The sequence below is a fragment of the Halichoerus grypus genome, chromosome X (genome assembly GCF_964656455.1).
Source record: "Halichoerus grypus chromosome X, mHalGry1.hap1.1, whole genome shotgun sequence".
Classification (NCBI taxonomy): domain Eukaryota; kingdom Metazoa; phylum Chordata; class Mammalia; order Carnivora; family Phocidae; genus Halichoerus; species Halichoerus grypus.
In genome coordinates, this window is record NC_135727.1 from 114,436,114 (window position 1) to 114,448,555 (window position 12,442).

The 12,442-nt window shown below is 37.0% G+C and overlaps 1 protein-coding gene across 1 annotated transcript in view; it reads right to left on the minus strand.

Moving 5' to 3' along the window:
* Positions 1–245: 245 nt before the first annotated feature.
* Positions 246–12,442, minus strand: part of LOC118548244 (membrane-bound transcription factor site-2 protease) — a 192,796-nt gene continuing 180,599 nt past the window's right edge. The window contains exons 10-11 of the mRNA XM_078064470.1: positions 12,170–12,245; positions 246–10,640 (exon numbers count right to left, since the gene is read on the minus strand). Of these exons, the coding sequence (XP_077920596.1) occupies positions 10,418–10,640; positions 12,170–12,245 (299 nt within the window). The 3' untranslated portion in view covers positions 246–10,417. The remainder of the gene's footprint in view (positions 10,641–12,169; positions 12,246–12,442) is intronic.

The following is a 12,442-nucleotide window of genomic DNA, read 5'->3' on the forward strand; positions in this document are numbered from 1 at the left end:
CATGCCGATGTGCCGATCCCAAGACCCAGGGATCATGACCCAAGCCAAAGGCAGACGCTTAACCGACTGAGCCACCCAGGCGCCCCCATATTTTGCCATTTTGGCTTTATTATCTCTCTCTCTGAACCATGTGAGTGTAAGTTTCACACATCATGCCCCTTTAGTCTATCAGAGAGAAAAAACTTCCTCTACTCTCTTAGGTTAATGACTTGATGTCTGCAAATTAAACTGACAAAAGACAGATGAACAAGAGGAAAAACAGATTTATTTACACACACAGCACAGGAGTTCACTAAGAAATGTGACTCAAGGCAGTCAGAATTTGGGGCTTATCTGGCATCTAACAGGGGATGGGTAGGGGCAGAAGGTCACTTCTGGGAGAATAAATGACTTCTTAGAAGGAGGAAAGAAAGGGCACTTATGAAAAAACAAGTAAATTTCTGGAAAGATGAATGGGCCCCTAGAAGAACTGGTGGGAGATATGATAGTTTTGTATCAATGCCTGTTTGAGAAGATTAGAGGTGCTCCTGGGTAGGAGATTTATGACAATTGAGTTCCTTTGGGAAGCTCTGCTTTTAGGCAGATAAGGCATTTTAGGAACTCAAACGTTTTCAGCTCAAAATAATTTTTATGCCACAGAGTCTTATTCTGGACCCTTTCAACTTCTATACTTCAGCCCTGTGTTTCCCGAGAACTTAGGTAAACAGAGAACATTCTCAAAATCAGGAAATTCAATGCTATTATCCCAGAGCTGAGCACTCTGTACCTGTTCTTCAATTGCCTCTGACAGTATGTCTTATCTAGAAGGGGGGTTGGCTAAACTGCTCCTTGCAGCTATATGAGAACTCCATCTTACTCAACAAGGATTTCTAGAGTGCCTATTCTGTGCCAAGCACTGTTCTAGACACTTAGGATTCAGGATAACTGTATCCATGTTTTCTCTTTCCCTCTCTTAGACAGGGCATCTCTCTTGCTGAAGGCTCTTGCTCTACTTGTGCTCTAGAGCCCAATCTCCTCCCTTGATGATCTACTTTCTTTTTCTTAGGTTCTTCCCATCAGCACCAAAAACATGCCCACGATTTTCCTAGTGCTAAAACAATGACAACAACAATACTGACACTTTCCTCTACATCCTTCACCAAGTCCCAGTTCTCCCCACCCCTTCCAAATAGAACTTTGTTTTTTAAGATTTTATTTATTTACTTATTTGAGAGAGAGAGAGAGAGCAAGCGCCAAGTACGAGTGGGGAGAGGGGCAAAGGGAGAGGGAGAGAGAATCTCAAGCAGACTCCACACCGTGCCCACAGTTCCATCCCACGACACCAAGCTCATGACCTGAGCCAAAATCAAGTCGGATGCTCAACAGACTGAACCAGCCAGGCACTCCCCAAATGGAACTTCTTGGGTGCGTTTTCTGCATTTGCAGTCTCTCCCTGCACCCCCACTCCACTCCATCCACTACAACCTGGCTCAGCTTTCTGTGCTGTACTGGGGCTGCTCTCTCAAGATCACCTATGAACTGCTAAAGCCCATGGACATTTGGCAGCCTCTCTCAGTACCATCTCACATTATTGACATCTTGACACATTCTCTTCCCTTTGTTTCTCTAATACCAAACTCTCACTTGTGGTTTTCTTCCTAATTTTCTAAAGTTCATTTTTCCTCTTCCTTGTACCCTTTTTACCTAAATGCTGGTGTTCCTGAGTGCTTTATCCTAGGACACCTTCTCTTTCCTTTTCCTTTCCTTCTCTCCCTAGACTATCCACTCCCATGGGTTTAATTACATATTTGTGGTAAATCAGCTTATACATGGTGTCTCCAACTAATTTCTACAGAGTTCCAGACCTGTACGTCCAACAAACCACTTGAAATTCTCCCAGGCCGTCAAACTCAAGAGTTCCAAATTGAACTGCGCCTTTTCTGATGTTTCCTAGCCACCATTCAATTGTCCAAGCCAGAAACCTGAAGTCTTCTTGACTCCTTCCTGAATCTAAACCACATGAAACCATCAAATATAGTGGATCCTACTTTTGATTTGTTCTCTTCTCTCTTTCAACCTCTACTGTCACCATCCTATTTTATATCACCATCATCTCTTGCCAAGATTAGTGAAATCGTCTCCTAACCAATTTCCTTGCCTCCCTCCAATCCATCCTTTATCCTTAGTCAAGGTGATCCACCAAAATGCAAATGTGATTATGTCACTCTTTTGCTTGAGACTTCCAGTGACTTCCATTTGCAATTAAGACTAAAGTCCATAACATATTTCTAAGACCTGGCCTCTGCTAACCTTCTTGGCTTAATCTCTTGCCACTCCATGCTTGCAACACTTAGTAATGCTTAGCATATATTTATTGTTGTAAAAATAAATGGTTTTTTTCCTTACAAAATACAAAAAAGAAAAACTGTCTTATTTATTGCTATATCCCTGGAGCCCAGAATAGTGCCAAGAACACAGTAAGTATGCAATAAATATTTCTTAAATGAATGAAAGAATATTGGTATCAGTTCTAGTGACTACAGAATGGGGTTAAGCAAGAAAAATGGAAACTTTTAAATCCAATAACCATCTCCTAGAGTAGCATATTTACAAGAGTCATATTCTAAAATTTGGCAAATTTAAAAACTACAATGATCTCAGAAGAAAAACATTTTAAATGGGGAAAAAAGCACACTTGTTCAAACTTTATAAGAAATAAAATACAAATTCATAGTATCCTCATTACCTCTTATTTTCATGATTTTAAATTATGACTAAAAATGCATATATTTGAACAAATAATCAAGGAATGCAGTGTTTCAAACTTAAACATTATATAATTAAAACAGATGAAGAGAAGATACTTACTTTAAAATCAGGACATCTATTTCAAAGACAGATCTTTTTTTAAACCTTTAAAGACTAATATTAAACAATCCACAGAGAGAGGAATTAAAGCTTGAAAATCTAAGAAGCAAAAAAATATTTTAATTAAGACGCTGATGAAGACAGTACCTTTAGATAATGATATAATTAAGGATAATCTCCAGATTGCTAATCTATATTGCTTAGGAATGAGAAACACTATTTCAATAAAACTAAAAACACCTTAGGGAAAAAAATGATTTAAGGACTCTTGTCAAAGTACAAGACATATTCTCAATTCACTGTATTACTGAATTGAAAAAGTAAATAATAAATAGCTGCCTCCTATATAAATAAGAATGGTTTATTAAATGAGAGATAATTTCACTTATTATAGCCATTCTCTCAAAAGGATATAAATTTATGTCTCGTCCTGGCTGGCATGAAATAGCTCTTAAGACTAACCATCTTCTTTGAGATGACTGGCTAATCATTTAGGGATAACAAAACACAAGATTATATTCCTACTTTGCACCAACATCAAAATACATTGCATGTAAATTAAAGATTATAATATTTGAAAAAATGAAGTCATAAAATGATCATAAAATGTTTGTGAATATTTATAAAATCTTGAGAAGACTTTGAAAACATTTCACCAAAGGTGGAAAACATAAGGCAAAGCTTAACAGATCATGATATATAAAAACATAAAAATAAGCATTAGCATTATACTTAAATGCGGTTTTAATTTATTCACATGTAACAAATCAAATGGCAGAGCTGAGCTTATGATGAAAAGCAGTAAGACAATAATCACTCCCAGGAAAAATGGGCAAAGGATGGGAATAAACAAAAATAACACAATGGCCAATAAATACATTTAAAAATGTTTAACTTTTTTCTAAACAAAGAAATGCAAATTAAAATGGGATGCTGTTTGCATATCCAATTAAGAGAAAAAAATGTAAATGCAACAAGGCGATATGTATATATAAAACGTTCACATTTCAAGAAAGTAATTTTTCTTTTAAGATTATCTTAAGAGTTTGTAGAATTATCCAAAAAATCATAGATATGCAAAAAGATTTAGTTATAAGTATATTCCTCACTGCTTTGTTTATAACATTGCAAAATTGGAAATAATAGGGTTGGTTAATTATGTCATATTCAGGGGTGCCTGGCTGGTATCAATACACATACCCACAAACACAGGTTATTTTGAATAGTTTCAGTGAGCAAAATCTTTAGCCAACACCTTAAGTATTATGATTTTTGGTTCATTTTAATTGGAGGAAGAACTATTTAAAAGGGTCAAGGCCTGGAAGACATTCTGGACAACCAGAGCGAGGCTGAAGGCAGTGGAAGCCAAGAAGGCATATCAAAAGGAGGCAGGATCTGACACCAGTGTGATCAGGCATATCAGGGAAAATTTATGTCATAATTCTGCATTATGAAAATAAGTAATTTAAGTACATAATATCTTGAATATGCCAGGCACCATATTAAGAATTTCATGTAAACTGCTTTAACAATCTTAAAAAGGAAAATACTGTTATATCTATTTTAAAAATAGTTCATGCTACATAGAAAAATAAACCTGGAACCTGGATTTCCTACCTCACACCATATATTCTAGAAATCAAAGATCTCATTGTGAAAGTACAACTCTAAAGCAAATAGAAGAAAGTGTAGGATGTTATTGTGACTTTGGGATAGGACAGCACTTTTTCAGTGAATGAATCAAAATGATTCATGAAACAATCAAAAAATTAATGGATTTGACTATATCAAACTAAAGATACTCGTTCAACAACAAAACCTCATAAATAAAACTTATAAATGGGTGACAGACTGGTAAAAATTATTTGCAACATCTAAAATGGACAAGAGATTGATATTTAGAATATGGGCTGTTCTGTAAACAGTTAGATAGTAAATATTTTAGGTTTTGGGGATTATACGGTCTTTCTTGCAACTGCTCAACTCTGCTGTTGTAGCATGAAAGCAGCCATACACAATATATAAATGAATGAATGTGGCTGTGTTCTTTTTTAAAAAAAAATTGATTTATTTATTTCAGAGAGAGAGAAAGGGCAGGGGGAGGGGCAGGGGGAGAGAGAGAATCTCCAGTGGACTCCCCAATGAGTGCGGAGCCCAAAGAGGGGCTTGATCCCAAGACCCCAAGATAACGACTTAAGCCAAAGTCAAGAGTCGGAAGCTCAACAGACTGAGCCACCCAGGCACCCCTGAATGTGGCTATGTTGTAAGAAAATCTTGTTTAGACAAATAGGTGGTGAGCGGGATTTGGCTTGCAGGCTACAGTTTGTTGACTCCTAATCTAGAGTACACAAAAAATTCTTACGGATCAATAAGAAAAATTTAGTAAACTCAATGGACAACCCGGCAAAGGGTATCAATAAGCAATTGGCAAAACGAAAAATCTAAGCGGCTAAACAAGTATATGGATGCGCAACTTTGTTAATCTGAGAAATGCAAATTAAAAGGAAATGTCATTTTGTACCCAATGAAAAGTCAGACAATTCAAGTGGAGGTAAGGGCATGGGGAAACATGGAACCCTAATGCCTTGCGGATGAGGGTCAGTTAGAGAGACATTCTGCAGAACAATCTAGAAGGGCTAAGTGAACTTACGTATGTGTTTCCATAATCCAAATAAAGGAGAGCTTCTTGATAAAGGACAGCAGGCACCTTATAACAACACAATACATTTTCCTTATTTTGTAATTAGATATAACATATTTTTCTCATTTCACTAGAAATAGACAACAATACCACCACAGACTGTCACTAGTCTACAGACCAGCTGTTATAAACTACTTCTACCAATGTGTTTTAGGGACACATGAAAAAAATATTAATATTCTTAGCATCTAATTCTTTCACAGTTTAGAGTTTCATATCTTTAAGAGAACTGGCTTTATGATACTTGACTGAGTGTAAAATTTACATAAATTTAAGATAAAGCAAGACTTCAATTTTGTAGGATGGAAGCCAATTATAGGGTTCTACTCTTAGATCTGAGTTTTTCCCATCTCTAAGGTGTCAGGAGCACATCAGTAGAAAAATTTGAGAAATGGTCAGTTAATAAGAAGGGACAATTATTGAATATCCTTCAATCTTTAGCTAAATAAAACTAAGCTATAAGGATGTTTTTGTCTCTCTTCATTGGGAAATTAGGCAATATAACCTGCTTGGTAATTAGAATTGCAGCTTCCTTTAGCCATTTTTTCCCTACTTCCACCCTGAGTATAATCTGTTGCGGCATTAGGTTTTAAAATAGAGACTTTCCTTTCATTGAATTCATTTGCCATGGTCTGATAAAATATACAATGGATTATTCAAATTAGTATGGCCAAAACAGCAAGAGCAGCTTGCAAATACACCAACTAAAAAGGCGTATTGTCTCAAAGAAAATGTATCCACATGCTTTATCTTTTTTTTAGGGAGGGAGGGACAGAGGGCGAGGGAGAGAGAAAGACTCAAGCAAGCTCCACACCCAGCGCAGAGCCCAACACGGGGCTCGATCTCACAACCCTGAGTCATGACCTGAGTCAAAATCAAGAGTCAGATGCTTAACTGACTGAGCCACCCAAGGTGCCATCACATGTCTTAACCTTTTTTTGTTTTTTTAAAGATTTTATCTTTAAGTAATCTCTACACCCAACATGGGACTTGAACTCACAACCCCAAGATCAAGAGCCGCATACTCTACTGACTGAGCCAGCCAGGCACCCCTCTACATGCTTAACCTTAAAAATGATTTGTTATTCAACTCTATTCCAGTACTGAAAACCACCTCAGAGTTAAAAGCTGTGAAATAAATGAAACATTTTCTTTCTTCCCCGTCTTTTATCACATGCTCATTTGCTTAAAAGGTTAGATTATACTAAAGCCTATGTATACTATTGTTTGAGTAGTCATTAAAAGAAAAAGAGTTTACAGTGAATTGTACACATTAAACAGGTGAATTTTATGGTATTTAATTCTATCTCAAGCTGCTAAAAAAAAAGTGGTTTAGATAATCAGTCATCTAGTCTTGTGGCTCTTAACTGTAGTAGAATGGGATCAGAGGCAAAAAGGAGGCGTGGAATGATGCTAGCCAATCAGGATTTGGGCTAAATTTCCAGCCTATTTTATCTGGATTTTAGGTAATCTAGAAAGAGATTATGTGCCTGTGTGTGTGTGGGGGGGGGGGTGGGTGGCATAGAGAGGGAAAGAGAGAGAGAGTGGGAGGGGGAGAGAGAAAAAGAGAGGGAGAGAGAGATTGAGGCTGGTCCTGTGGACAAGGGAGGAAGTGCTAGAGCAAAAGGTCAAGACGAACCAAATGTCAGAGTTGAAATACTTTTCCATGAATTCCTAAGAAACAGACTAACTTAGAGAAGACTTCTGTCAGACACTATTGAAAGGAAACGTGATAGTCCTCTTTCTTCATCCATAAACAGGCCATTTCCAAAACACTAGTAAGAGCTCAGGAATCTTATTTAAAAAAGACTTCTTTTGGGGCACCTGGGTGGCTCAGTCAGTTAAGTGTCTGCCTTCGGCTCAGGTCATGATCCCAGGGTCTTAGGATTGAGCCCCACGTCAGGCTCCCTGCTTAGTGGGGAGCCTGCTTCTCCCTCTCCCCACTGCTTGTGCTCTCTCTCGCTTTCTCTCTCTCTCAAATAAATAAATACAATCTTAAAAAAAAAAAGACTTCCTTCTGTGGCTGGCAACAACTTTCATATAAGGACTGCTTGAGTGAAAACTGAAGGCTGCTTTTAGAAACAAGAATTTAAAACAACAAAGATCATACTGTATGTAAAGGGAACACTTTTGATAGAATAGTTTTTTTTGAAAAAAGACAACACATAAATATGATAAAACATAGAGTGCTGGTACACATTTATTGTTTTATTGCTAAACATCAAATGCCAGCAACTATGGTATCTTCAACTTGAATACTAAGAATGAATTACAGCACAGTCAAAAGATCTGTAGAAAAAAATACCTGTGCACCATCAATTAGTATGTGGACATTCAATAAATACCATAGGACAAACTGATGACTGAAAGCCATGTATCCATGAAGTACTTGTTTAAAATTTGCTGTTAGAATAGAAGACAATGACCTTATAAGAGCGATCATCAAAAGGTCAAGTTTAACGCATGTCTTTTCAAACTGAGATGAAAAGAATATATACGTTCTTTACATATTGTAGGTGAGTTAAAAAAAACTGTTGAAAATGTAAACAACACAGAGTAGGAACACTGAAAATAAAGTTGTACTGTTGAACGTGACAACACAGAAAGCACATTTTCTTCAAATCCTCAAAGTAATTCATTTTTCTAATTGCTCTACAGTAACCAAAATGGATTATTTTCATAAAGATGATAATATACTAGGGACACAAAGACCTTCCAAGTTATTTTTTTGTTAACATATTTACAGTAAATATTCAATAATACTATTCATAGCTTATTTAAATAGAAACATGCTTTTCTAATCCATAAATACCAGTATTCATCATCCATTCAACCATGTTTATTAAGTATTTATGATGTCTCATGCACTGTGCCAGGGATGCAAAGATGAGTATGGCATGGTCCCTGCTCCAGAAGTGCCAACAATCAAGCTGAAGAGACAACAGACAACATTTCCTTTTTTACATGATGAGGCCATTTCTATACAAATGTGACTGATCTGCTCATTATCCTAATAAGAGTGGTTCTCAAAGCCTGACCCTATGAAGCAAGAGACAAAGATGTTCAAATGCTACAAGAAAATGAGGTGTTTGGTTGTTGTTGTTGCAGTTGTTGTTTTTTTTCCACCCAGAAAAAGAAGTTAATGGGTAGGAGTTCCTCTATTTAAATTTTTTTCTGTTTTAAAAAACTGATCTGCACATATACGACATATTCATTAGTAAACTGCATAGTTCATGTAATCAAATTAATTATGCAAGTATTTCATGGCATTCCCCAAGCTCTACTACCTAAACAGGTCTGAGCTCTCTGCTAAGACTTTGATCCTGAATCACTATCTACCTAAGAATAGAACAACCACCTTTTTTCTGGGATAAACGAATAACTTGTATGGTTTAACTGATGACCTCAAGTCATTAATAAAATCTTAACATTATACTCAATAAATAATTTCTATTTAAGAAGGCAGGCAAACTTGCATACAGTCTAAAAAGTTTCTTAAAAATGATTAAAAACCTTTATTGCCTGAAGTGCAGCGCAATGATCAGAAAAAGGTGAACCCCATGGAATGCCTCACTTAGTGAAAAAGTTAGGTACACAGTTGTTAATGTTCTTGAGTGTATGAGGGAAGCACATATTTTTCATCAAAGAACAGCACGCTCAGACACTTAGAAGACCAAGAGTTCACAGTGGCCTGGTGACTTCCTGGATCTTCCAGGGCTCCAGCTCCAGTCCAAAAGACCTTGAACTACTCAGGGCTCTTTTGGGCTCAAGAGTCAGTTCCCAGGCTCTGGCAAATCCACATCTGTACTCATGTGTAGCCATTCTCACTGTACTACCAAGTCTTCTGTGGACCCACAGAGGTAGCTTAGGAGAAAGATGGAAAACAAGGACTAGGTGTTTAATTACTCAATACAGAGAAACATGGAAGCTGCTGGTGAGAACAGAGTACGGTTGAGAGCTTAAGGTAGTTGCTCCTTGAAGACAGGAACCCAGGACCTAGGCCCCAGATAACCCCAGCAGCACAAGAGAAAACGTCTACCCTGGAAAGGTTCCGAGCTTCAAAACTCTGTAGAGAATGGTAACCAGGACTGCAGCAGATCTGTCTCGTGATCTGTTAGAAGACGAAGCTCAGTTCTCACGCTCAACTTTAACTTCCTCAACTCACATGCTGCAAGTGGAAGATACTTCTTGTAGCTCAGTCTGAAGGTCAGAACACAGTGCTGCTTTAGGAGCATATGGGGACACATTATCAAAGAGGCAACTCTTGTGGGGCAAAGCATTTATCATTGTAAGCCCTACTTCCTACTTTGTTCACCTATTTGGTATCATTTGACAAAGATTTTCCCTTTCATGTCAGCAGATTCTTTCATAGAATTTTATTAATTGTAATCAGACCTCAGTTGTCAGAGTACAAAATAATATACCAATAAATCTTAAAATACTTTTCCAACTAAGAAAAAGGACAAGAGATATAGGCCAAGAAAATGCTCACCCTTCCACTTGGCCAGAGTCTGGTCTTCTTCAAATCTGGATTAATGATGCTTTTTCAAAAAGTTTTCCCTGATTAATTCCACCCAATTCTGTTCTCCCTTACACTACTGCAATATGATATGTAGTCACACAAAATGGTTTAACATGAATTTTCACTTGTTTAGAAATTGTTCCACAAGCATCTGAAGTTTGTTAAGTTCAGTCTTTAAAAGTCGGATGTAGTCAGAGACTATGCCTTTCATTTCTTCTGTTTATCCCCCATCCCAGAGTTTGGATATTCTGATACAGGAGGAGCTTAAAGTCGTTGGTTAAAACATAATTTTAAGGAAATGCTTTCTATTTCATATGAAGTATGATTCTGCAAGATGAGTGCAACTATTACCGTGCTGTAACCATCCAGAGTCCCAGGGTCACGTTGGCAGCCAAAAGTACACTACCACCGAGCAAGATGAAAAATCCTATCAGATCTTTGATATCATTGTCTCCAATCACTGAGGTAAGGGTAGCATCTAGGAAAGAGTTTAAAATCCACTGACCATCCAAAGCAAAGCAGGGCACTGCATTAACAATAGCTAGAGCTCCTGAGAGGGAAATCAGGTACCTGGTTAAAATGAGTTAAGGAGCCGACTGTGAAGTCTGAGTGGAAAACATATCTAATAGTCAGAAGAAGATATTTTACTAGGACTGCATTTGAGATCATAGTTGACTTCCCTCCTTTCTTTAAATTTCTGCCCACCAGTACAGGATATTCCTTCTTAGATCCTGGTATTTATTTATTTTAAAAAAGATTTATTTATTTATTTTAGAGAGAGTGAGTGAGGGTGCATGGGTGAAGCAGGGGGGAGGGGCGGGGGGAGAGAGAGAGAATCCTGAAGCAGACTTCCTGCTGAGCAAGGTGCCCCATGAGGGGCTTGATCCCACAACCCTGAGACCATGACCTGAGCCAAAACCAAGAGCTGGCCGCTCAACTGACTGAGCCACCTAAGCACCCCAGATCTCTACTATTTCAAACAAATTATTTATATTATTTCAAAGCTCAAAAACCTTGACTAGAAAAATAAAGGGCAACCACTTGTAAACTAAGGCAATCTATAACAAACTCAGAGAAAGACAGAGTCTTTGTAATCCTCTAATGACACAAGGAGGGAAAGGAATGTGGAAGCAATTAGAAATAAGGGAAAATCACTTTTTGATCCTTACAAAGTATTAACTTATCTTAGGAAACATAAAGATTTTGGCCGCTTCAACTCTATTTTACTATTATCTATAAGGTTATAGCATAAATATAACTATAACATCACTCTATTTTATTATCATCTATAAGCTTATGTCTATCATAAATCTCTGAGACAAAGGTGTAATCTACAAGGTACAATCTTGGTTGTACATATTTTTCAGTAGCTGCTCATTTGTTTTCCCTTTCATTTTTTTGCAAATTATTGAGGAAGGAAATGAAAATGATTTGAAAGCGACAAAAATATGTATTGTGCACCTGAAACTAATATAACACTGTAATGTTAACTACACTGGAATTAGAAAAACAAAAAAGATCCATGCTTAGAAATAAACTTAAAATCTAGAAAGTAAAAAAAAAAAGTGACAAAAATAAAGAACCCTTACAAATTGTTCGGTTTGTTCAGATTCTTCATAATGATGAATTTTAAAAAACCAAGTTTTACATTCAAACTGAATATGCTAAAGAACACAAGATTTTGTCCTCTGAACTGCTATTTTAATAGTGGAAACCAGTTCGATCTCCCTTACTCATTCCTCCACTTAGTCAGAGCTAACAGGCTCAGAAGGGGCAGAATTCATCACCGTGGTAGTAACTGAAGCTTTCATTCTTTATAAACTTACTAAAGGGTCTTAGATCTGTAAACTCAACTCTCAATTTATAGTCTGGGTTCCCTTCCTTCCATATCTTAACTTTTCTCCTTCCCCCATCGATCTCTCTCCCATGACTTCTTCCCTCCTAGGTACCCAATCTGATCTTTTTCAACTTTAAAGTCTCCTTTTTAATTGTTAGCAATCAATCGGTACTTGTAAGGTCTATGCATGCTCTATTCAAGGTAAGCCTGATCATGTTCCAAGTAACACTTTTAAAAACATTCTTCACACCAGAAAGGATACTTGACAAATGTCTCCACAACCACAGGCAAATCTATGCTTAGAAAATTGAAACGTGGGATAAAACTGGTGATGCTTACTAAAAAAGAAAAACAAGGAATGAATATTGTTCATACAGATAAGCAACAGTATTATAAAAATTTTTCCATATGGTCAAAAATTAGGCTAGCCTATTAAATTGGTTGAGAAAGCCCTTCCCAAACATATGCAGGCAGCCTATATGCCCCACATATAAAAACAATTATTCTAGAACACCTAATAAATATAGCGGAATAC